This window comes from Trichosurus vulpecula, chromosome 3, assembly GCF_011100635.1.
Source record: "Trichosurus vulpecula isolate mTriVul1 chromosome 3, mTriVul1.pri, whole genome shotgun sequence".
NCBI classification, from domain to species: domain Eukaryota; kingdom Metazoa; phylum Chordata; class Mammalia; order Diprotodontia; family Phalangeridae; genus Trichosurus; species Trichosurus vulpecula.
This window is the reverse complement of record NC_050575.1, coordinates 241,375,569-241,403,027: the sequence shown is the minus strand read 5'-3', so window position 1 is coordinate 241,403,027 and position 27,459 is coordinate 241,375,569. Positions and strand designations below refer to the sequence as shown.

General features: G+C 36.5%; 1 protein-coding gene across 2 annotated transcripts in view; it reads left to right on the top strand.

The window, feature by feature from the left end:
- TRAPPC12 (trafficking protein particle complex 12) overlaps nucleotides 1-27,459 on the top strand; it is a 157,781-nt gene that overhangs the window by 24,956 nt on the left and 105,366 nt on the right. For both annotated transcript variants that reach the window (XM_036751096.1, XM_036751095.1), the window contains exon 3: nucleotides 6,121-6,237. In XM_036751096.1, coding sequence (XP_036606991.1) covers nucleotides 6,121-6,237 — 117 coding nt within the window. The remainder of the gene's footprint in view (nucleotides 1-6,120; nucleotides 6,238-27,459) is intronic.

Sequence of the window (27,459 nt, the reverse complement as noted above, 5' to 3'; positions counted from 1 at the left end):
AGGTCATCCATTGTGGTAGCAGCATGTCTCTAAATAAATAGAATGATAGGCCTTTGGAATCAGTCAGGAAGCCCTTCTTTCAAGTCATACTTGCTATATGCCCACAAACAACTCTCAGACTACAAATTAGTCATCTGCATCAATGGAAGACATTTCCACACTGGTTGATCAACGCAATAAGGAAATCATAGGTCCAGGCTCCTTCGCCCCTGCCAGCAAAAAGAAAAGAAAAAAAAAGAACAGAACTAGAATCCAGACTCTTAATTCAGTGTTCATTTAGATTCCTTCCTGCCTTTCTTCATCAGTTCCTTCACATATAGGTATAAGTAACTGATAGAGCTTAAAGTATTAACATTGAGGTGAGGAGGAATCATTTTAATAAAAAATTAAACCTCCTGCCAAAGCAATAAAAATGAAAATATTATAATTGCGGACTTCAGGAAGTAGATGAAAGGTTTTTGAGGTGCAGAGAGGGCTTTCTCAGAGAACTAAAATCCATACCAGTTAGTCATTCAGCTAGCATTTATTAAGTGCACAATATGTTCCATGCTATGCACAGGAGATACAAAGAAAGGCAAAAAAAAAAAATCCCTGTTCTTAAGGAGCTCACAGTCTAATGGGAAAAACAACATTCAAACAACTATATTACATACGTATGTGTATATATATACACATGCGCAAACACATAAATATATACATACACAGAGGATAAATTGGGGAAAGTATCAGAGGGAGGACGCTAGGATTAAGCAGGTCTGAGCAAGTCTTCTTGCAAAAGATAGAACTTGAGCTGAAACTGGAAGGAAACCCAGAGATGTAGATGAGAAGGGAGAGCATTCAGCTGGTGAAAATGTTTTGGAGTTGGAGATGGAGTGTCAGGATCTATTTATATCAAATGGAAAGGGCTCTGAACTGGTAATTAGGAGATGGACTTGCTAGTGCTGCCAGTAGCTAGTTAAGTAAATTTTTTTTTTGGATCAAAATCTTGATTTTTTTTAAAATTTTATTTAATATTTTTAGTTTTCAGCATTAATTTTCACAAGAGTTTGAATTACAAATTTTCTCCCCATTTCTACCCTCCCCCCCAACTCCAAGATGGCATATATTCTGATTGCCCCGTTCCCCAGTCAGCCCTCCCTTCTGTCACCCCACTCGCCCCCATCCCCTTTTCCCTTACTTTCTTATAGGGCAAGATAGATTTCTATGCCCTGTTGCCTGTATATCTTATTTCCCAGTTGTTTTTGAACTTCTGTTTCTAAAACTTTGAGTTCCAAATTCTGTCTCCTGTTCCCTTCCCACCCACCCTCCCTAACAAGGCAAGCAATTCAGCATAGGCCACATGTGTATCATTATGCAAAACCCTTCCACAATACTCTTGTTGTGAAAGACTAACTGTATTTTGCTCCTTCCTGCCCTATCCCCCTACATCCAGTTTTCTCCCTTGACCCTATCCCTTTTCAAAAGTGTTTGCTTTTGATTACCTCCTTCCCTTATCTGCCCTCCCTTCTATCACCCCCTCTTTTTTATCTCCTTCCTCCTTTCCTGTGGGGAAGATACCCATTTGAGTGTGTATGTTATTCTCTCCTCAGGTCAAATCTGATGAGAGCAAGGTTCACTCATTCCCGCTCACCTGCCCCCTCTTTCCTCCCAACAGAACTGCTATTTCTTGCCACTTTTATGCAAGATAATTTATCCCATTCTATCTCTCCCTTTTTCCCTCTCTCAATATATTCCTCTCTCATCCCTTAATTTGATTTTATTTTTTTAGCTTTCATCCCATCATTTTTAACTCACCCTGTGCCCTCTGTCTCTCTATATATGTATATTCCCTTCAGCTACCCTAATACTGAGGATTGATGAATTATACACATGATCTTTCCATGTAGGAATGTAAATAAAACAGTTCAACTTTAGTAAGTCCCTTGTGATTTCTCTTTCTTGTTTACCTTTTCATGCTTCTCTTGATTCTTGTGTTTGAAAGTCAAATTTTCTATTCAGCTCTGGTCTTTTCGCTGAGAAAGCTTGAAAGTCCTTTATTTAATTGAAAATCCGTATTTTGCCTTGGAGCGTGATATTCGGTTTTGCTGGGTAGGTGATTCTTGGTTTTAATCCTAGCTCCACTGACCTCCTTAATGTAGAAGCTGCTAGATCTTATGTTTTCATGATTGTGTTTCCACAGTACTCAAATTGTTTCTTGCTGGCTGCTTGCAATATTTTCTCATTGATCTGGGAGCTCTGAAATTTGGCAACAATATTCCTAGGAGTTTTCTTTTTGGGATCTTTTTGAGGAGGCAATCTGTGGATTCTTTCAATTTCTATTTTACCCTCTGGCTCTAGAATATCAGGGCAGTTCTCCTTGACAATTTCTTGAAAGATGTTATCTAGGCTCTTTTTTTGATCATGGCTTTCAGGTAGTCCAATCATTTTTAAATTCTCTCTCCTGGATCTATTTTCCAGGTCAGTGGTTTTTCCCAATGAGATATTTCACATTGTCTTCCACTTTTTCATTCCTTTGGTTCTGTTTTATAATATCTTGATTTCTCATAAAGTCACTAGCTTCCACTTGCTCCAATCTCATTTTTAAGGTAGTATTTTCTTCAGTGGTCTTTTGGACCTCCTTTTCCATTTGGCTAATTCTGCCCTTCAAGGCATTCTTCTCCTCATTGGCTTTTTGGAGCTCTTTTGCCATTTGAGTTAGTCTGTTTTTTAAGGTGTTATTTTCTTCAGTATTTTTTTTGGATCTCCTTTAGCAAGTCATTGACTTGTTGTTCATGGTTTTCTCACATCACTTTCATTTCTCTTCCCAATCTTTCCTCTACTTCTCTTTCTTACTTTTCCAAATCCTTTTTGAGCTCTTCCATGGCCTGAGACCAATTCATGTTTTTCTTGGAGGCTTTTGATGTGGGCTATTTGACTCTGTTGACTTCTTCTGGCTGTATGTTTTGGTCTTCTTTGTCACCAAAGAAAGATTCCAAAGTCTGAATCTGAATCTGAGACCATTTTCACTGCCTGGCCATGTTCCCAGCCAACTACTTGACCCTTGAGTTTTTCGTTGGGGTATGACTGCTTGTAGAGTAGAGAGTACTTTGTTCCAAGCTTGAATGGATGCTCTGTTGTTTTCAGAGCTGTTTCTCACAAGTTCTGCCACACCAGCGCTCCTCCTCCCCCAAGAACCACCAACCTGCACCTGACTCAGATCTTAAGCAGGCTCTGCACACCTGCTCTGATCTGCCACTTAATTCCTCCCACCAGGTGGGCCTGGGGCCAGAAGCAGCTGCAGCTGTAGTTCTGTCCTCAGAGCTGCACCACCTCCGCGCTCCTGTGGCAGTGGCCAAACTGTGAACTCTTTTCACTCTGTCCCCAGCAGCTTTTCCCACTAACCTTCTCTGTTGTCTTTGGTGTTTCTGGGTTGAGAAATCTGGTAACTGCCACAGCTCACTGAATCAGGGTGCTAGGTCCTGTTCTGCCTGGCTCCTGGTCTAGTTGGTCCGGGCGCAGCCCAAGCTGTGCTCTGCTCTGCTCCCAGCTCCGTGTGTGATAGACCTTACCCAGAGACCATACAGGCTGTCCTGGGCTGGAGCCCTGCTTCCCTCTGCTATTTCATGGGTTCTACAGTTCTAGAATTTGTTCAGAGCCATTTTTTATCGGTGTTTGGAGGGTCCTGGGGGAGAGCCCTAGGTGGTTCCCTGCTTTCCAACTGCCATCTTGTCTCCGCCCCCCAGTTAAGTAAATTTGAGCAAATTAGTTACTTCCCTACTTTGAGCTTCAATTTACTCATCTCTAAAATAGTGGAGTTGTGTCTTAGAACCTCTAAGGTCTCTTTGAGCTCTAAAAATGCTGATTCACAATTACTCCCACTGGGCTGTTTTGAACAATCCCCTCGTTTTACAGGTGAAGTAACTTAGGCCAAAAGAGGTTAAGTGAATTTCCCATGACCACACAAATAAGTAACAGAACCAAAATCCTAATCCAGATCTTTTGGCTTCAAAACTAGTTTTTTTTCCTACTTCATAAACAGTTAGCTACTATGTATAATAATTTATAATGCTATAAACATGAGATGGTGGTGGCGTTTATTATCTGTTTCTGTAGAGAAGGCATCACAATCTTCCCAATCCTTCAGGCTCTCAACCTAGAAGTCATTCTTGACTCTTTACTATCTCTGCCTCTTGCGTCCTGTCTGTTGCCAAGGCTTGTTGATTTCAATTTCGCAACACCTCAAATATGCTCTTTTCTCTCCTCTGACACTGCTGCCACTCTAGTTTAGGCCCTCATCAGCCTATGCATGGATTATTCCAGTAGCCTGCTAGTAGGTTAGCCTACCTTAAGTTCTTTTCACTTAGTCCATTTTTTATTCAGCCAGTAAGTGATTTTCCCAAAGTACAGGTCCAATATCACCCCTTCTGCTCAGTTAACTCCAGTGGCTCACTGTTACCTCCAAGACTGAATGCAAAATGCTCTGTTTGGTATTCAAAGCCCTCCATAACATAGCCCCCTCCTACCTTTCCAGTCTTCTTACACCTTCCTCCCTGATGCATACTCTTCAACCTAGTTACACTGGCCTTCTGGCTGTTCCACTCCCACTCCATCTGTCAGATCCTGGCATTTTCTCTAACTATCTGCTATGCCTGGAATATGCTTTCACCTCTGCTTTGCCTACTGACCTCCCCAGTCCTTTAAGTCCTCACAAAATTCCAGCTTTTTAATTCTAGTGCCTTCTTTCTGTTAGTTTTCCATTTATCCTTTATATATCTTGCTTTGTATATATATTTGTTTACACGTCTCCCACATTAGATTATAAACTCTGAGGGTAAGGACTGTTTTTTGCTTCTTTGTATACTCAGTACTTAGCATAGTACCTGGCTCTTAGTGGGTATTTAATAAATGTTTATTGATGAATTGATTAAATGTTTTCTGTGTACAGAACGCTGTGCTAGATTGTGAACAAAGTAAAAAGATAATTCAGATATGATAATAATAAAAGCATAGCACTTCAGGTTTACGAAGTGACTGTATGTATTATCTCATTTTATCCTTACAATAACTCTGGAAAGAGTTATTATCCACACTTTACAGATAAGGAAACTAAGGCAGAAGTGAAGTAACTTGCCCAGAGTTACACAACTTACAATCATCTGAGGCTGAATTTGAACTCAAGTCTTTCTGACTCCAGGACCAACACTCCATCTACTTTACCACCTAACTGCCTATCGATCCTGCCTATATGGAGTTTGTAATGCTGGAGGGAGAATCTCATAGATACAAAAAAAAATGCAGTACTATGTAGCCAGTGGGCAGTAATTATAGTGCACAGTGTTTATATAATAAGGGCATAAGAAAGATGTAGTGTGCTCTTCAAAGCCAAAGAAAGGGAAGGTAATTTCCAACTGGAAAAAGCCAAAAGAAGGCATAATGGTAGGGAGATGGCTTATCTGACCTGGACTTTCAAAGTAGGTTATTATTTCAAATGTTAGAGACGGCAGTAGAGCACGAATGGAATTTCATGCCATGCGATTTCAAATGTCTCAAATATCTAGTAATATTTTATTCATGGGAATATCCCATTGAAGAATCAATGAGTTCAGAACAATTGAATTTTCAATTAACTTAGAGAATATTTTTAGTTTCATCTTTTGTTTCTAAAACATATTTATTCACTTGCCCTTCTTGCTACAGTATAGTGAATGTGTTTGAATCATCCTTTAGATCTTTCACTGCCTTGGGGATAGAACCATCAATGATTGTTCCACAAAAGGGAGCTGGAAATAAGGTGTGGGAAATTAAGCTGAATGGGTACTGAGCCCTGGGCTTACTAAAGGATCTATTTTTTGGAAAGAATTCCTGGTACTTTGTGTTTTTGTAACATGCCTTTTTCCCTCAAAATATTGTGTAACCCCTTCACCACCCCTCAAAGAAAATTCAGTTTAGTAAGGGTTTTGATTAATTTCATTTTATGTCTTCTAGCACCCCCCAAATAAGATCCTTTCAATGAATAGGAGGAAGCCACGTTTTTTATTTAAAATAGGAGGAAGCCACATTTTTTATTTAGTGAGGGTTGCAGTTAGTTGAGTTGGACTGACATTTTCCTATATTACATACTTTTTTCTTATGGACTTTAAGGGAGATGCAGTTAAAGATTTGATGCTTCGTTTTCTGGGTGAACAAGCTGCAGCAAAGAGACAAGTTTTGAATGCTAACTCCGTGGAACAGTCTTTTGTTGGATTGAAACAGCTAATCGTAAGTAAAAGTGTTTGATATACTGCACATCATTATTTTGTGATATTTTGCTCCATAATATTTTTGAAGCTATTTGAGTTATTCAAAACCATTCACATAATGGAATTTGGTAGACATTTATATTACCATTTACTGGTTTTGCTTGAATATGTTTCACTGCATAAAGTGACAAAGGTATGTATTGTTTGTATATACCACATTATTTACATGTTGTGTCTCCCCATGTTAGATTCTTAAGTTTTTTGAGGGCAGAGACTGTTTTTTACTTTCCTTTGTATCTCTACTACTTTTAACAAAGAAGTTAGCATATAGCATTTAATAAATGGTTTTGATTGATTGAAATTATCTTGAATGTGGTAAAATATTTAGTATTGATGTATGTTTGAACATCAGTACTGTTCATGATGATTACTTTCTAGTGATATTGTATGTAAAAAGAAAATAAAATAATGCAAGAAAGAAAATAGTTTATAGATAGTTGTTCTCTTGATTTACTAGATCATTGAATAGAAAACATAGGTATTTGATCATAGGAGATAAAGAGGATAGGAACTAGACCTATGATTTCATTAATATTTCCTCATAGATAAGGAAACTCCTACTGCCAATGCAAGTAGCCAACTTTTCAACAATTTATAGTCTTAAGGAATTGCCTAGAGCACAAAGAGAATAAATTACTTTCCCAGGGTCACAGCCAGTATATTTCAGAGGTGGGACTTGGAACCCAAGTTTTCCTAGCAGTGAGACTGGTTAGCTCTGCTACACCACACTGCCTCTCTGTGTACAAGCTACATTCCTGAATATCCTAGGTTTTTTAAGTTGTTGGAAAAGACTCAGAAATCATAAAATTACTATATTTTTCTTTCCTTAATTTAAAGCCATGCACTTGAACTAAATTGGTTCTTGTCTGCATGTGGATATATAGGATGCAATCAGTTTCTCATAAGAAAGGTTCTATATATTTGTATCAGTACCAATTTTACATTGATAAAATATGTATCCCTTTATGTAGAATATATGGGAGTATCTTATATTCTTGAAAAAATTAAGCACTCTGAATGCCTCTATAATGGGAATTGGAGTTACCTGATCTAAAACTCTTAAAATATATCCTTTATTCTGGCTACTTTTTTAGCCCTCACTATTGGGCCAATCTGAATCAAACTAATAGTGTAATTTGTTCGTGCTCTTTAATATCTATCCGAATGTCCTGTGTGTAATAATCACATTGAGTTTGCACAAAGAACCCAATGGTAGTTTATTGTTGAGGAGAGGTTATTTCTTTTTCTTACTTTTTTTGGGGGGGAGCAGGGGAGTTAACCCTATCCCTAGCTCCTCTTTCCTTCCCTATCCACAGCCCTCAAGTTGAGAAAAGAAAAAAATAAACTTTTGTAACAAATATGTATACTCATATTCCCATGTCAGCTGTGTCTAAGAATGTATATCTCATTCTGTAACTTAAGTCCATCACTTCTCTATCAGGAAGCAGGTAGCATGCCTCATCATCAGACCAGTGGAATCATGGGTTGATGATCATTGTGTTGATCAGAGTTAAGTCTTTCAGAGTTGTTTGTCTTTAAGTTATTGTTACTGCATAAATAGTTCTCCTCGTTCGGCTCACTGCATTTTGGGTCAGTTCATACAAATCTTCCCAGGTTTCTCTCAAACCATCTCTTTTGTCATTTCTTATGATACAGTAACATTCCATAATTTGTTTAACCATTCCCTAAATGATTCCCTTAGCTTCCAGTTGTTTGCTATGACAAAGACAGCTGCTATAAATTTTGTTGTTGTGTAGTCATTTTCAGTTGTGCCTCTTTGTGAGCCCTTTTGGAGGTTTTCTTGACAAAGATACCAAAATGGTTTGCCATTTCTGTCTCTAGCTCATTTGACAGTTGAGGAACTGAGGCAAACAGGGTTAAATGAGTTGCCCAGGGTCAAGCAGCTAGTAAGTGTGTGAGACCAGATTTGAACTCAGATCCTCCTGACTCCGGGGCCAGCAGCTCTGTCCACTGCACCACCTAACTACTCCTGCCATAAACACTTTCGTACTTATTCATCCTTTTCCTCCCTCTTTGATGTTTGAGGACAATTTGATTCCATATGATCTGATAAATCTTACCCCAACCTGTCATTCCAGCCTTATTGTACATAACTCCTCCTCTTACATACTGTACTCTACACAGCCAAACTGATCTTCTCTCTGTTCCTCTCATATGACATTCTATCTCCTTTCTCTCTCTGCTTTTACACTGGCTGAATCCCCACCTGGAATGCACTCCATCCTCACCTCTGCCTTATACCAGCAGGATATTCACCGGATTCTATAAAGCCTTTACATGATCCCCTCAACTGCTGGTGTCTTCTCTGTCAAGCTACCCTGTATTTAACTACTTGTATTTATTTGTATTCATTCTCACTGTACTTATCCCATATGCACATATGTGCCCTTGTTGTCTCCCCAGTTAGAATGTAAGCTCCTTGAGTGTAGAAATAATTTTATTTATTGTATTTGTATCCCTAGCACCTAGCACAGTGCCTGACACATAATAGGTGTATGTTGACTAATTGATTTAATGGAATATTTAAGCTAATATCAAGGCTTGTTTTTTTAGTCGATTATGTGTTTGATTTAAATAGAATTTTGATCACAGGAGCAAGTCAAAAATAAAATGATTTAAGAGCCCATGGGGTTAAACGTAGTTTATTCACAGTGTTCTAATGATAGTTTTTTCCCTTAATGTTAATTTAGTCTGGTTTTGTTATTAATAATGACATTGTGAGAATCAATTTTTACTTTGCACAAATGATTCACAATAAAGGCCCTAATAAGATGGTACAAAGTTTCTCATCCTCCTCTCCTTCCCAATTAGACTGTGAGTACTAGGGGCACTAGTAGTAGATGGAGTACTTTCTTTTTATTATTAATTTATTTATTTTTTAGTTTTCAGCATTCATTTCCACAAGATTTTGAGTTATAAATTTTCTAGATTGAGTACTTTCAACACTTGAACATTTACCCTGACTTCAGGAAGCTGGCAAAAGATGCTTTATCCTAAGCAATAAGCATATAGACTGTCCTGATTTATCAGAAATTAATGACATTTATGTAGCAAAAGCCCTTGGATACACTTTCTACTGTCTCCTCCTGCAAGAATTTTGTATTGGGGAGGAAAAAGTTAATTTTTAGATTTTAAGGGTAATAGTCTACTAGTAAAAGAAAACAAAATTCTTTCAGTCATTCTCCTGAATAAAAACATCCTCATTTTAAGGTATAGTTTTGTGACCTCTGAGCTACCTTTGGAAGAATGCTTGGAGACTCTAAATGTAGTCAGTGGCCCATTTGCTTAAGTGAGTTGACTTCCCAGAGCACCTATGTAATACAGTTTTTACTGGTGACTGAGTGCAACTCAAAATGTTGGTCTTGATTTACAAACCCGTTCTGAAGCAAAGTAAGTAGGTGCAACACTTCTCAGAAATTTTCAGCCAAGGATAACTCCTCCACATAGGACTAGAATTCACAAAACCTTTCCTTTTTGATTTTACATCTGTTTTTCCCTTTTTATGTTCTGAATTTAGTGAATTTTACTTCTTATTTACAATAGCTGCAGCAACAACAAAACTTCTTTTTTCCATCCTATTTTTAGAAGTGTTTTCTCCTGTCCTTCACCACAAAGTCCATCTCACCACCAATCCCTACACTTTCTTTCTCCCTAACATTTTTTGGCTGTCCAGATATCTTTGAGAACAGTTTTGAGAAGCACTTGATAGAAACAACATGAACATCAAACAACATGAACATCAAGTTCATGATATGTTGGGTTTAGTTCCCATTCTAAGACTATGTATGTGTTATCCTTTGGTGTACATAGGTATCTTGAAATGTATCTCACTTGTGGCCAATAGGAAGTTGTTTTTCCCATTGTGATAATGTTTTTTCATCAAGTGAGCTTCTACTTTTCTGAGGCCCAGATGGGAGACTCAACCCTACCACACCAGGCTCAATCCTTCTCCATTCCCTTAGCCAACAGTAATAGTAGCCTGATTGTGAAATCTTAAGTTTTTTGAGCTTAGTGACTCAGTTACATTATTAGAAAAGTAAATGATAATAATTTACATTACATTGCCACATAAGGATTTAAGGTACTTTTTATAAAAAATTAACTCTTTTCTCAGGGATCTTCTTTGTTGGTAGATCAGATGGCATATAATAATAGTGCCTAGATTTGAAGTTTGGAGACACACACACACACACACGTTTTCATCTCCTGGTCTGTCTGAAATAAAAATTAGTTGCTGTCAATCCCTAGAACATAGTTTCTTGAATAGGAAATAAAGGTAGATAGAAATCATTTTAAAATTCTCTTCATTTTTTTTTTTATACTCTGATCCAAGTGTTTTTTGCTTTTGGCCTTGAATTAGATTGCTTTTTCTGTTCATCTTCATGGAAAATAAGCTTCAGTATTTTTAATTTTATATATTTATGTGTGTATGTATCTTTAAATTCCCTAGACAAGTACAGGTATGAAATATTTAAATGCATGGAAAAAATCCTTGCCTTTAGGTCCCTCTAAAAATGAAAAATGTGAGTGCAACAATTATATACAAAATTAGCATTAAAGTAGACAAAGGATTCAGCTGAAAAGAGAATTGAGCAGAATCAGGTTAAATTCAACCATGAGCAAAGAGAATCCCAGAGATACCTTACATGAATAAGAGCTTTCCTTAGATCTCATAGGATTGCTAGTGATATTACTGCAATTGAGAGAAGCCCTAGATTTTACTAGCGTGGACTTCCTGAGAAAAATCTTTTGTTCATTTGGGTCTTCCTCTCGGCTTTTCTCCACAAGCCTTTCCCTTGAGCTGTGGTGAGATATGGAGAAGCCCATAGAGAGTTATGCCTTAATACTAATAGACTCACTAGTAAACTCAGACTTGTCTTAGTTTTTTATTTCTTATTTCTCTAAGTCCATGACTTTCACTGTTAGTAGAAGAAACAACTATTTTCTTCATTTTTCTTATTCTCTTCTTCCCTTCCATTTATTTTTCTATTCTCTGCTCTCGCCTCCCACAAAAAAATCATTCTTATCAACAATATGTGTATATATGAATGAAAGGCATTTGTTAAGCACTTACTATGTGCCCTATGTATTTACAGGAAGGACAATTGAAGGAGTTTTGTGTTATACTTTTTCTTTTCCAATTAGAATTTTGATGTACATATCGCCATCCTAGCAAAACTCAGACCAACTTGTAAATAAACCATAAATAAAGGGAGGCATTTATTCAAAGTCAAGGAACTATAGTTTGGGGAAACATACTACACTATTCAGACAGAGATACCTGGAGACACACACACATACGTACATATATATGTATTCATATTCATATATATACATGTACACATATGAGGCAAATATTGCTATTGTTATAATTTACATGTTAATATCTTTCAAGTTATGTTTAGGACAAATCTTTACAGCTAACATTGATTTAGCACTTAAAACTACTATAAGTGAGAATGAACGAAAAAGCATTTATTAAGTTCCTTAGTGCCTAACACTATGGTAAGTACTAATATGAAGCAAGATAGTTCTTACCTTCAAGGAGCTTATATTTGGGGGGTGGGGTGGGGTGGGAGTGCGGTTAATAGTATTCTTTTTCCCAATTACCTGTCAAGAAAATTTTTAGCATTCATTTTTTACAAGATTTTGAGTTCCAGATTTTTCTCCCTCCCTCCTAAAATGGTAGGCGATTTGATATGTTATACGTGTGCTTTTCTTTATCTGTCTTAAATTAGTTCTTTAATTCATCTAAAATATATATTTCAGTATTACTGAGTTAGGTGTTTGGAGAGATAAAATAAGTAATAATATAACCTCTGTCCTCAAAGTGGTTAGAAATTACTAGTGACCTAGGGGCAAGTTATTATTTCTTTTTCAGGCCTCAGTTCCTCTTTTTTTAATTGACAGATTTATTTTTAACAATAGTAAACATAAAGAAACATAGATATAGCACATAACTATATTTCCCCAAAATTATTAAACAAAACAGAACAAAAAAGTTTAACTGATAGTTAGCCATATTCTTTTAAAATTTAGTTTTTTTGCTCAAGGAATAGAAAGCAGCGTGCTTTAACAATGTAGTACCAATGTTGTCCATTGTTTTTCTCTTATTTTTATTGCCATTTAATGTTGTCATTTACATAATCATAGTCATTGTGAATATTCCTTTGTCTCTTCTTTTTTTATTTTGCATCTCTTCATAAAATTCTCTTCTTGTATTTATATGAATTCTTCATAGACATTATTCCTTATAGCAAGTCTCAGTTTCCTCTTCTGGAAAATGAAGGCGCTGGATTAAGTGATCTGTCAGTTCTGTTTAATAAGCATGTATACAAATAACTAAACCACAAATCAGAATTTTTAAGTGCCATAAAATGGGCAAAAATAATGACTTATGTGGTGTTTGACAATTATGAGACACTTTCAGTTTGTCATCACATAACCTGTGAGAGTAGATAGTACATGTATTAATTCCATTTTTAAAACTAGCACTCATAAAGGTGGTAAAGTGACTTGTAGAATCATAGGATCATATGACACTGTGTTTATAGGGACCTTAGAGACTATCTTGTTTCTTGTTCCCAACCCCCTTTGCTGTATAGATAAGAAAACTGAGATACACAACTAATAAGTAGCATAACCAAGCTGAAAACCCAGGCCTTCTTACTCCAAACCCAGGGTTTTTTCCATGTTAAAGAATGAGGGGAATTTTGACAGTTAGAGATTGAAGGAAGGACAGTCGAAGTCAAGTGGGCAACATGAAAAAGGCACAAATATAGGCAATCATGGAGCATATTTTGAATATGATGAGCAGACCAGTTAGGTTTGGTCAAGGATTGAAGAAGAGAAGTAGTAGGATATAAAGTTGGGAAATTACAATGCCATGCTAAGGAGTTTGAATTTTATCCATTAGGAGGTGATGGGTAGACAATATAGATTTCTTTTAAAAAGCTAATGGCATTATTACAGGTATGCTTTAGAAAGGCTAATTTGGGACAGTGGTTTGGATACATTCAAGTCATTTACTGGAGGTGGACAGACAATTTCAGGTAAACCAGTTAAAAGCATAGAGCCAGAAGAGAAAAGTGGAACAAACCTAATATTTAATGGGGAATGGGGAGCAGGAAGGAAGAGGAGGCAGTTAAAGAGTCAGAGAATGGCCAAGGTTGAGGGATGAAAGCTGTGCAATTGTTGTAGTATTGTGGAAGCCAAAGGAAGTGAAAGTTTCAAAGATAGGTTAGCAATATTCTGTATATTGCAGAGACCATAGAAGATAAGTACTGATACAAGAGAACTAGATTTGTCATGAGGACTGAAGCAGACTGCCCATGTTAAGTCTGACTGGGTGGTAAGGAATTGAAAGCAGTGATTATAAAATATAACTTGAGAAGTTTGTTAGTGAAAGAAATGACAAGAATGGAAGGTTGCAGGCATCAGCCGGATTGAGAGATTTTTCTTTTAAAGGATATGGGGAAATGAGGATGTTGTTGGTCAATAAATTCTTACTAAACTAAATCATAAGAAGGAGGAGGAAAAACCTGTACGGGGATAAATAAAATGTTGACAGATGGGATAATTGGTGGACTAAGATCCCGAAGGACGTTGAAAGAGGAGAATAGCAAAGGAATAGGTAAAAGATTTAGTCTCAGAAAGGAGAAAAAGGAACATTGCTGACATCCCTAAGTCTAGAGAGGAAGGATGTATGCCCTGTCAAGATTTTCCATTACAACAATTCAATTTGACATGGTCTCTAAGAGTATATTACATCTAAGGCATCAGATGATCAGAGCTAGAAGGGACCTTAAAGGTCATCTAGTCCAACCCCCTTGTTTTACATATGAGGAAACTGAAGCCCAAAGAGGCCATGACTTGGCCATGGTCATACAGAGCCAAGTTTTGAACCCAGGTCCTTTGACTCCAAAGCCAGTGACCTTTTTACTGATGCCTTTTGAGGTGACTGCCTCTGATCATAACTAAAAAGCATTCTTATGTATTTTAACTTTATTTGCTGGAATAGTTTTTGCTATTGCATTTACTCACTGATAAGTACTTCAATTTAAGATTTTTAACAGTAAAATCATATAGTTGTTTTTATAGCATTTATATAGCACTTTAAGGTTTACAAAGTATTTTGTATACTATCTCATTTGCTTCTGACAAACAATTCTGTGAAGTAGATGCTATTATTTTCAATGTTTTACAGATGAGAAAACTGAGACCCCAGAGAAGGAGTGTCCCCCAAATTCACTCGCGAAAGGTGATATTCTTACAGTGGCCTGTAGTCCGTATAGGAAGATTTCCATCCTTATACAGAAGAAGCCAGAGAGAGAAAATCAGCCCCTAAAGTATAACAATTCTGCCACCCTCTCTGAATGTAATTTTTTTTTACTTTTTTTTTATTTTTAGTTTACAACACTCGCTTCTACATAATTTTGAGTTCCAGATTTTCTTCCCTCCCTTCCCTCTCCCTCCCAAGGACAGCATGGACTCCCATGTAACTTACACATATAACTTCACATTGAATTAATTTATACACTAGTCAAGTTGTGGAGAAGAATTATGACCAATGGAATGAATCATGAGAAAGAAGAAACAGAACCAAAAAAAAAAACAAACCCAAAAACAAAAGAGAGGGAAAAAAAGGGGGTGGGGGTGGGGAAAGGCGAGCATGAAGTGTGCCTCAATCTGCATTCATACTTCATAGTTCTTTCTCTGGATGTAGATAGTATTCTCCATCGTGAGTCCTTTGGAGTTGTCTTTGCACCTTGTGTTGCTGAGAAAAGCAAAGTCTGTCTGGGTTAGTCCTCACAGAATCCATATATCTGTGGTTGTGTATAATGTTCTCCTGGCTCTGCTCCGCTCACTCAGCATTATGTCGTGTAGGTTTTTCCAGGTTATTATGAAGTCTGTATCTTCCCCATTTCTTATAGCACAATAGTATTCCATTACCTTCATATACCACGGCTTATTCAGCCATTCCCCAATTGATGGGCATCCCTTTGATTTCCAATTCTTGGCTACCACAAAAAGAGCCGCTATAAATATTTTTGTACATATGGGTCCTTTTCCCGCTTGTGCGATCTCTTTGGGATACAACCCTAGAGGTGGTATTGCTGAGTCAAAGGGTATGAACATTTTTATAGCCCTTTGGGCATAGTTCCAAATTGCTCTCCAAAATGGCTGGATCAATTAACAACTCTAACAGCAATGTGACAATGTTCCAATTTTCCCACATCCTCTCCAGCATTTATCATTTTCCTGTTTTATTATTTTAGCCTATCTGACAGGAGAGATGTGGTATCTAAGAGTTGTTTTGATTTGCATTTCTCTAATCAATAGTGATTTTGAGCATTTTTTCATATGCCTATAGATATCTTTAATTTCTTCCTCTGAAAACTGCCTGTTCATATCCTTTGACCTTTTCTCAATTGGGGAATGACTTGTATTCCTATATATTTGGGTCGGTTCCCTGTATATTTTAGAAATGAGGCCTTTATCAGAGATACTAGTTGTAAAGATTTTCTCCCAATTTTCTGCTTCTCTCCTAATCTTTGTTGCATTGGCTTTTTTCGTACAAAAACATTTCAATTTAACATAATCAAAATTATCTATTTTGCATTTTGTAATGCTCTCTATCTCTTGTTGGGTCATGAATTCTTTTCTTTTCCATAAATCTGATAGGTAAACTATTCCTTGCTCTCCCAAATTGCTTATAGTATCAGCCTTTATTCCTAAATCATGAACCCTTTTTGACTTTATTTTGGTATATGGTGTAAGATATTGGTCTACACCCAGTTTCTGCCCTGCCATTTTCCAATTTTCCCAGCAGTTTTTGTGAAATAGTGAATTCTTAGCCCAGAAGCTGGCCTGTTTGGATTTTTCAAAGAGTAGATTGCTATAGTCATTGACTTCTCCATCTTGTGTACCTGTCCTATTCCACTGATCCACAACTCTGTTTCTTAGCCGGCACAAGATAGTTTTGATGACTGCTGCTCTATAGTACAGTTTAATATCTGGTATGGCTAGGCCACCTTCTCTAGCATTTCTTTTCATTAATACCCTAGATATTCTAGACCTCTTGTTCTTCCAGATGAATTTTGTTATTATTTTATCCAGCTCTGTAAAATAATTTTTTGGTAGTTCAATTGGTATGGCACTGAATAGATAGATTAATTTAAGTAAAATTGTCATTTTTATTATATTAGCTCGGCCTACCCATGAGCAACTGATATTTTTCCATTTGTTTAGATCTGACTTTATTCGCGTGAAAAGTGTTTCATAATTATGTTCATATAGGCCCTGGGTTTGTCTTGGCAGATAGACTCCCAAATATTTTACAGTGTCTACAGTAGCTTTGAATGGAATTTCTCTTTCTATCTCTTGCTGTTGGGCTTTGTCAGTAATGTATAGGAATGCTGAGGATTTATGTGGGTTTATTTTATATCCTGCAACTTTGCTAAAGTTGTTTATTATTTCCAGTAGTTTTTTACTTGATTCTCTAGGATTCTCTAAGTAAATCATCATATCATCTGCGAAAAGTGATAATTTAGTTTCTTCTTTGCCTATTCCAATTCCTTCAATTTCTTTTTCTTCTCTTATTGCTACAGCTAACGTTTCTAGTACCAAACTGAATAGTAGGGGTGATAATGGGCATCCTTGTTTCACTGCTGATGTTATTGGGAATGCATCTAGCTTATCCCCATTACAAATAATGCTTGTCGATGGTTTTAGGTAGATGCTATTTATAATTTTAAGGAAGGCTCCATTCATTCCTATGCTTTTTAGTGTTTTTTAATAGGAATGGGTGTTGTAGTTTGTCAGAGGCTTTTTCTGCATCTATTGAGATGATCATATGGTTTCTGCTAGTTTTGTTGTTGATATGATCAATTATGTTGATAGTTTTCCTAATATTGAACCAGCCTTGCATTCCTAGAATAAATCCTACCTGGTCATAGTGTAGTACTTCTGGTGATAAGTTACTGCAATCTTTTTGCTCATATTTTATTTAAAATTTTTGCATCAATATTCGTTAGGGAAATTGGTCTATAATTTTCTTTCTCCATTTTGACTCTACCTGGTTTGGGTAGATGATGGCTACAGAAAAGAAGATAATCTGTCTGGGCCTTGGGTGATTGGGACAGCATTGTCCAAGCACCAAAAGCAGAATTGAAATTGTCACAAGGAAGACTGGTGTAAATCCAACTTTTTTGTTTAACCCTTTTGGCTCTTCTTACTTTGCATTATTTAACAAAAAGAAAAAATTGTTAGGAAGGCAAACTACATGATTTCTTTTTCTCTTTAATTGTTTGTCAAAGTACATGAAAGCAAATATAATGGGACCTTGATAAAAGTAACTTAGTGGGTTTGCTGTTGTCAGCCTCTAACCTGTGGATGGCTGGAGCCAAACTGAGTAGGCTAGAGGCAGGTGAGTCAGAAATCAAACAAAAGTTTAATTTCATAGCGAGGGGAATAGCTTGCAAATGAATTCCTCCTTCCTAAGAAGGGAACTCACCTGCTTATAGCAGGGCTAGGGTTTTTAAGTATGAAAACCATAAATGGCTGGACCACAGCACAGGCATTCTTGGGTCTTGAGTAAACAGTCTCCAAATCATTAAGGCCATTGAGCCTTCTGGTTGTTCAGCGGGGCACAGAACCAGGGGTGGTATGGCTGGGAACAGCAACAGGACACCTGGTTCAGTTCACTTGGTGATTACAGGTACCGAGGATTATTAGCAGCTAACAAGTACAGGGGGTTGTTGTTATGCCAAACACAAAGCACAGGGCACTCAGGGCACAGTTTGCCTGCTGGGTCTTAGCTTTGGAAAACAGGGTGTCTCCTAGAGTATGTTGACACTGTGAAGAAAGCCTTCTTATGGAAAATAGTGATAAGGAAAAGAAGTTATTATTAGATATCTGAAAGGGGAAAGGTAAAGTGTTCAGATCTGTAATCAAGCCTCTCCCTTAATTAGCAGATAATTAGGTTCAAGAATTCAAGTATAAGCTGTGTCATAGTGAATGAATTTAATAATTGTTCTTCCTTGCTTGCCTATCAGGATGTGTGTGTGTGTGTGTGTGTGTGTGTGTGTGTATACACACACATATATATTTGTGTGTATAATTTTTTTTTATTTGAAGATGATGCTGTGCCTTCAAAATATACTTAACAATTAAAAACTTTCAAACAAATTGCCAGGTTGTTAGTGTGAACTTTAAGGTACATTAGAAACTCCAGAACCTTCATTGGAGATTAATTTATAAATTAATCCTCCCTTAATTAGGTCCTTTTAGTACAGTAAATCTCCAATCCAGAACAGACCAACCTTACACTAAAAAGAATTGTAAGGTGTATCTGTTCACATGGTATGACTATCAAATAAGGAAAGCATTGTGTATATCATGAGAGTCTTCATTGCTTAATTACTCCATGTGACTTGTATATCAAAGTTGTAGTATACAAACAATATAAACATGCATTATGATTTGTAACAATAAATGCAGAGTTATTTATTTTAAAATATTTATTAGTTAAAAAATTGAAATTTAATATAGGGTTTTACTTCTTTCTATAAATCGTATTTAATACAAATAGCCAAAGAGTGATTGAATTTTTCTTACAAAATAATTCTAAAATCTTTCCCAAAGTTGAAAATCTTAGGACATGAGTGGTAAAAGTTATAAATGCATAAAAATAAAGTTCTTCATATGAATAAATTAAAAATAACAATATGATGATTAGATTATTGGAGTATTTTTGGTGGGCTAGTTTGAATTTTAAATTTACTGTAATAAATCACTGTAAATAATTGGATGGCTGTATGTTTTCTTCATTTTAAACATGTGAGCAAAAATTATGCATACAGTACTTAAACAATGATTATATGTGATTCAATCAGTCAACAAAAGCATTTATTAAGAACCTAGTATGTGGCAGACACTATGCCATATACTAGCAGTGCACTTTGTCCGTGAAGCCCTTTCCTCTGATTGGTCCATTGCTCCCAGAAACTTAGTTGTTTTTTTTTTTTTTCCAAGTAAGATGCCAAGGCTATCCATGTCTTCATTTCTCTTTGGACTCTACTCTGGGTCTCTCCAAACTTTTTTCTGCTATGACACAGCAACCTTCTCACCCTGAAAGTTCACTCTGCCCTGGCCTTCTCATCCTAAAAGTACATTTTGCCTCTGCCTTTCTCTGGTTGGTCAGTTCCTTCCAGAACTTCCATTTTAAGGAAAGTGTCAAGTCCAGCCATGTTGTCATTCCTGTGAGCTCTATTTCTGACCCTCAGGACTTTTTTCTTCCTCCCTCCCCACCAGCCAAGGGTCATAGCTTGTGTAGAGAGAAAGGATATTTTAATTGCTCGAATGGTATTACAGAATTAATGATTCTCTTTGAGTCTTAAAAAAAGAGGCAAGTACATATCTTTCATTTCTTGAGTGAATAATATTAGACACTTATTCCATCTGTTTTAGACATCATATACAGCACTTCATTTTTATAAGTAGTTTCTGCATTTTTTCATAGTAAACGTGTAAAGTTTATTTTAAACGAAATGTTCTCTCAAGTCAAAATAACCTTTAACAGAGATCACTTATGGCAATTATTTAGTATTTAATTATATAACGCCTTTCATCCAAACTGTTTAAGGGCTTTAGATATATATTTCAAGTCTCACAAATAACTGTTATGGTAAGTATTCCTAAGCATCTGATATTGAAAATTAGTAAAGGTATGACAGAATAAGAGGACATTAGTAAGAAATACAGAGAACAGCAAAAAGAGAAACTTAAGAACAAAAACAGAAAAATGGACAAAGTGATATAAAGAAGATGTAGAAATATAAATTTAAGTAACAAAAGGCATATACTTTTAAAACTGGCTTCCACAACTGATTGAGATTTCAGCTAGCACTTTAAGAAAGAACAATATAAGATTTTAGAGTACCGTTGCCCCTGAGTTGTTTCATTCTAGCCTCACCTCCAGCTTCCTTTTTCTCCATTAAATGTTACTTGATGTAAAGGCTGAAGAGGGAAGGTTCTAGGAATCTCTGGCTTTTCCACTTACTATTGCAAATGAGATCATGAGATAGTGAACACTAACCCCAGAATAAATATTATAAACCATTATTGGATTTTAAAATGTCAATCAAGAGTGTAAACATTTGTAGGGATGTAAATAAGTATAATAGTAGAACCCATTTGCTCCAGAAGCTCAAAAAATTAACTCCTTTGTCAAAGTGCAATAGCAGTAGGCCTTCCTAAGAAATGAATTTATCATTTCTGGGAATTTATATGAAGACTTCTCAAAGGCTATTGTGAAAAATGGGTACCAAGTAAGAACTTAGGTTTCCCATGACACTTCTTCAGATGAAGTGGATATATTCATTTTGATAAAAGCAGTCGGTGGTTTCCTTTTATGTGTATTAAAAGTGCCAAATGTACAGTAACATTGACACACCTGTTTTTTGGATACTAAGCTTTAGTTAACAGTGACTTCTGAATTTTGTCAATTATATAGACTTAAGAATCATGTTAGAGTGGAAAAGACTTTTAAAAAAAACCTACCCACTTATTTTACTAATGTGGGAACTATTATTTGTATTTATTTTTAACTTTATGTTTTCCTTAAGCATAAATCACAAACCAAATACTGCTTTTACTATTTCCTTTAGGCATAATCAGGTCCATATCATCTTATTTCCTAAAAGGTCAGTAGGACAGTGATGAAATAAAATGATCTTCCTTATGATTGACTATAGGTATTACAAGATCCCTTTGGAATTCTATCTCCTTTTTAAGCCCTTTTTAGATATTGTATGACCAATTGATTTTCTTTTTTAAATTTATATTCTCCCTCTAGAAGGAAACCTTCAAACCTAATGTTTTGTGACCCAAATACAACCTCCGTCCTTTTAAAATGGTTTGGGTTATTATTTAGTATGTCCCTACTAAGCAGTAGATAGATAGATAGATAGATAGATAGATAGATAGATAGATAGATAGATAGATAGATAGATAGACAGATAGACAGAAAGAAAGTATGCACACATATCTTTTTCATGGGTTTCTTTGTTTTCAGTGTTACAATTAAAGATGTCAGGCATATCATAAAGGTGTTTTTGTCAAAGTCGTTGGAGCCATTGTCTTTTAAAAATTGTTACATTTGAGAAATAGAGGAACAAATTAAAGTTATTTTGTCCTATTGTTAATGCCCCCTGGGAATCAGCATTTTCCCTTTGACTTATACAAAATACCAGTTATAAAAGCAGATACTGATACTCTAATCATTTTCTTAATTAGAAAATGTTTTCTTATCTAGGTAGACTTTACCATTTGCTTGTTGTTGATGTGAATTAGGAGGATTGTGCTAATTTTGTTATGATTTCTACAGAAAATTAGAGAGGTATTTTAATTCAAAAGAAATCTTGTTTTCCTGCTGTTGTTGACCTGCTGACCTGTTGTCACCAGAGCTTAAGGAATTTTGCTTCTGAAAGCAATGTTTTTCTAAGTGGACTATAAGACTTGTAAGCTTATCTCAGCTACACCTTCCAACTTCAAACTGTTACAAGAGGGAAATTTAAGTAACTCAAATGAACAGAAAGGGAAGTGTGCTAAAGAAATAAAAACTTATTGAAGTACTTTTCTGAAATACTTTTAAGTGTTTACATTCTTTACTATTGTATTCAGTGATGTTAAAAAAAAAAGCACATATATTTGTCAGCCTCTTGCTGCTTGTCTGCTGAGCATGTCTTCTAGAAGATTGCCCCAATAAAGTGTAAGGAATTATAGGTTCCTATTTCATCTCTTTGGTGCTAGAGTTTTCAAAGGAAGGTCTTTGTCCCAGGAGAGAAATTATATTGCAGTGGAATGAGTCTTAGACTAGAAAAGAAGCAGGAGACTTTGATTCTGGTCTCAACCTCTAACTAGATGAGTCAACTTTAATTCCCTTAGCCTCTGTTTTCTCATCTAAAAATGACAAGGTAAGGTTACATGGTTTATAAGTTTTCTGCCAGATCTAAAGCTTGTGATTATGATTAGCTACTCTAAAATTCAAAGACTCAAGTTGTTTCCAAGAATTAGGCTAGTTTGAAGTATAAATTTAGTTTTAAATTACTACATTCCAGCTATAGTCTAATCAATATTAATCAGATGGGAAATTGCATAGCTTAACACTGGCACATTTAGTCAACAATAGCAATTATGCAAGTAAATATTTTGTATTCTGGCATCTGTGAAAAAATGATATTGTGGGACACTGTAATGTGAGAATAAAGATTTTCTGCTTACAAGTTATAGAGGAGGGCAAATCACAAATTTCTTTTTAGGTTTTACATTTAATAAAAATGAATAATTGAGATGGTAGTTTCCTGCTTTGTTTTTAATAGTATGATGGCCCAGTCTGAGATCTAAGTACATCTTAGCATGTGAAAGTTAAGAAGAACTAGAAACTTTTGGAATCTGTTTCATTAGTATTAACCATTTATGGAGCACCTCATATTTGCAAAGTGCTAGGGTATAATTTTATGTATTTATGTGAATTATTAGGAATATTTCTAAAAGTTGATTTAATATACTTATCAAAACAGAGAAAAATCAAGGGCCATTTTTTTACGTTTTATGTTTCTTGAACCAAATAAGCTTGTCCTTGAAGTTTGTAAAATAGATGATAATTTGAATTTTCTGAGAGCTTAACAAGAATTTAGTAAATGCCCACTGTGTTCAAGGAACTATGGTATCTGTGAGATAAAAAGACCAAAACAAAATCATCTGTGCCCTTAAAGGGCATACAGCCTCCTGAATGTATCAGTTCACAACTTCACCAACAACAATTAGTGGGTCTGGCTTCCCAAAGCCCTTACAGCATTGCTGAGCAGAGAGAGTTTATGTTTTATCTTTAAGGCTGTAGGAGGTCAGTAGAGTTGATTGAGTAAGAAAATCACATGTTCCCTGTTCTCAAAGAGCTCATTTGAGGGAGATAAAATATATAGGAGAGTTCAGCTTCAGGATGAACAGAAAGGCCAGTGGTCTTTAGGCTGCAGAGATAGTTAGTCAACAAACATGTGCCAAGTCCTGAGGATACAAAGAAAGATCAGAAACGTGGTCCCTGACCTCGAGATGCTCAGAATCAAGTGGAAAATATGCAAACAACTATGTGCACACAACAGGTAGGTGTGTGTGTGCATGTGCATGTGTGCACATGTGCGTGTGTCTGTGTGGGCAGTGGGGGGTGGGGGAATACAAGTACCTCTTGCAGAAAGCGGGATTTAATCTGTCATGAGGGAATCCAGGAGATAGAGGTGAGGATAGACAACATTCCTGGAATGGGAAGGATGAGTTGTATATTGTTAATGGAATGGGAAGATCTTTCCCATCCATCAATAGGCCCGTGTGACCTGCTTGAGTGAGAGGAACTTGCTGAAGGGGTGGAGTAGGAAGTTGGAGAGAGAGAGAGGCAGAGAGAGTCAAGCAGCAAGAGGGAGTGATTTGCTTAAGGGAGTTTGTTTGTGGGGAGGCCCTATAGAGGGAAGGCTTGGGAATGGGGGTGCCTCCTGCATTGATGATGTGTATAGATTTCTTTGTTGCTATGAGGGATTTGACTTTCTGGTGTTGGAATAAATGTCTTGGTTTAGTCTTCAATGAAGAGAGTCTGTTATATCTTGCTATTCAAACCTGGGAATATGCCAGCATATTCATAGCAGCCACTGTGGGTATCACATTGGTGATATATTCTGGTTTTTTGGAGGGGGGAAGGCAGGGCAGGTTAAGTGACTTGCCCAACGTCACACAGCCAGTAAGTATGTCAAGTGTCTGAGGCCGCATTTGAACTCAGGTCCTCCTGACTCCAGGGCCAGTGCTCTACTCACTGTGCCACCTCGCTGCCCCTTGGCAATATATTCCATTATGGACATAGTGAACTTGAACTGCCTATGACACAAACATTTCCATTTCCAAATGGAAATATTTGGTAGGCAGTTTGTGATGTAGGACTTTAAGCTCAGCAAAATAATTGAGACAAGATACATAGATCTTAAAGTCATCAGCATAGAAGTGCTATGTGAACTCATGAGAGTGGATGTTACCACCAAGTAAGCATAGAAAGAGGGCCTTTGGATATACACATATTTATAGAGGCATCTGGTGGCACAATGGATAGAGTGCTAGTACTGGAATCAGGAAGACCTGAATTAAAATCTAATCTCAGACATTTACTAGCTTATGTGACCCTGGGCAAGTCACTTAACTTCTGTGGGCCTTAATTTCCCTAACTGTAAAATGGACATGATAGTATCTACTTAACAGAGTTGTTTTAAGGATCAAATGAAGTAATATTTGTAAAAAATGCTTTTACATCTCCCTTCTTCCCTTTCAATTCTGGATGCAGCTCACTGTTTCCGTGTCCAAAATTAAATAGCAACAATAATAATAATAATAAATTACATAAAATACTGATTGACTAAACTCAGTGCATTACCCATTCCATTAGATGTCTGTCTAGATAATAGATAAAGCTAGATGAGACCTTAGAATATGTAGTACAACTATCTAATTTTACAGATGAGGAAACTGAGGTCCTTGGAAGCTAAATGACTTGCTTAAGATATTCTTTGTCCATTTGTTTTTCCTGAGTGGATTGCTTGTTGTCATGTATCTGACTGAAAAGACCCACCAATATGGAGCTTGATGCCATCTGTACTATGATATCCACAAAGAAAGCTGTATCTAGATGACCTCATTATCTATAATGAACCCCTCCTCCATCCATATCCTAAACAGCATGTCCTCTGCCAATTGGCAAGCATCTTTGACATTGTTTTATAGTGATAATCACAGGATTATTGAATAGGTATTTCTATGATTGTATCTATAACAGAATTTTGTATGATCTTAATATATGTGTATTAGCACTTCGTTGGATGAAATCTTTCAAGGCTGCATTTTGCTGTGCTAGATCAAATATTTTAAAATAACCATTATACAGTAAATTCAAGGAAATCTTATATTTCTGTATTTTTAAGTGAACTGTGCAGCTAAAGATGTGATCTACTGTGGAAAATGGTTTGTAAAAACCATCCTATTCCCTTTTCATTTTTCTTTCCTCTTATTTAACATACCCAAGACTGAATTCATTATCTTTTACCTTCAAACCCTCCTGTCTTCCAAACTTCCCAGTTTCTATCAAAGGCACCATCATCTTTCCAATCACCTAGTTTTCTAGCCCCATAGTTGTTCTCAGTTCATTACTCTAACTCTACAAAGACAATCAGTTGCTGAATTTTGCTGTTTCTACCTTTATATCTCCTCTCATGTCCGGCTCCTGTCTGCTCACTTAGCATTCTCCTTAATTTCGGCCCTGATCACCTGTGGCATAGATTATTACAAGAGACTCCTAGTTGATCTCTCAACCTCAAATCTCTCCCCATTCCAGTCTGTTCAACATACTACTCCCAAAGCAATTTTCTTTAAACATAGATTTGACTATGTGACTCCCTTATACGACTCTAGTGGTTTCTTATTACCTCTAGAATCAAATAGTAAGTCCTCCGTTTAATTTCATTGTCCTTGATAACCCTGGTTTCATCTTATCTTTCCATCCTCATTGGACATTCTTCTTCTTCCTACACTTTGTAGTCTACCCAAATTGGTTTTCTCTCCAGTCCTTACATAAGACTCCATTTCCTGTCTCCATACCTTTGCACTGGACTGCCTCAATTCCTGAAATGCATTTCCTCCTCACTTCTGCCTCATAGAGTCCCCTCTCTCATTTAGATGAAACTCAAGCACTGTCTGCATAATGCCTTTCCTGGTCGCCCTTAGTTCTTGTGCCCACCTTCACTTCCTCCCAAACTGCTTTGTATATATTTGCATTCTCTTCCTTGTATGTGGCACTCATCAGTGTTACAGGCTGCAAGGAGGTCCAGAAGGATGAGCAGTGAGAAAAGGCCTTTAGATTTGGCATTTGAAATATCACTGGTAACTTCAGAGATAGTAGTTTCAGTTGAATGAAGAGGTAGGGAATTAAGAGAGTGAGAGGAAAGAAAGTAGAAGCACTGATTATAAATGGTCTCAAGGAATTCAGGGAGGAAGGTTATAGGATATTAGCTAGTGGGGATGAAAGGATCAAGTAAGGGTTTTTTGAGGATGGAGGAGACATAAGCATGTTTGTAGGCAGTAGGGAAGTAGTCATACAGGAGAGAGGTGAAAGATAGATAAGAGAGTGGATATGAGAACGGAGGAGACAGTCTGCTCTAGAAGATGGAAAGTGTAAGAAGACAGGAAAGGTCCACATTGTTGAAGGGCTTTAAATGCCAAATAGAGGATTCTGTATTTGACCTTGACATTAATAAGGAGCCACTGAATTAGCAGAGGTGCAAAAGTGGGAATACATGTAACATGCATGGGCACCAATGTGTAATTTTGTCTGAAATGGAAGGTTAGTGTTAGAGAATCATAGAAACTGCTTTTTACTTGAATTATCTTAAAGAGGTTTTTCTAGGTTCTTTGACAAACACAGTTGGGCCATTTTGATGGGAGAAAAATTGAATATTGAAATAGTGATGGATATTTTTATAAGCTATTCTGACTTTTGCTGACTTCACTTTATAATTCTTAAATACTTATATATAACACTACAGTACAGAAAATAACTTCAGTTATACTCTCCAGAGAAATCTTCCTATCAAGAGTGACTCAGTACCTCATTTAATTGTGTTATTAGATGAAGAAATAATAAACTAAAGAAATAAAAAGGAGGATGAATAGGTTTTCATGGCATTTAAAATACACAGTTATTGGTAGACTACTTCTGTGGTAGTGTTAACCTATGGTAGGTGAGTTCTTTCCCTTGCAGAAGAGAGATGGGGGTGGGGGGAGACAGAGGGAGAAAAGAAGGGAGAGAGGGAGGGATAGAGAAACACACTGAAACTGGAACAGAACAGAATATTCACAAGACTTGAATAAACAATGTACCAACCTCTCTGTATTTCCAAAGAAAACTTAATTTTCTTTACAATAGTAAAAGTAGATAACTATTTACTGAATAAAATCAGGGGCATTTTTTCCCAGAAGAAAGATTTTATGTTATTGTTTTTCTTTAAGTATTTCTATATTATGAACAGTATTGTCACTTCTGGTGATAATTCTCCACAAATGTGCCAACGGAGAA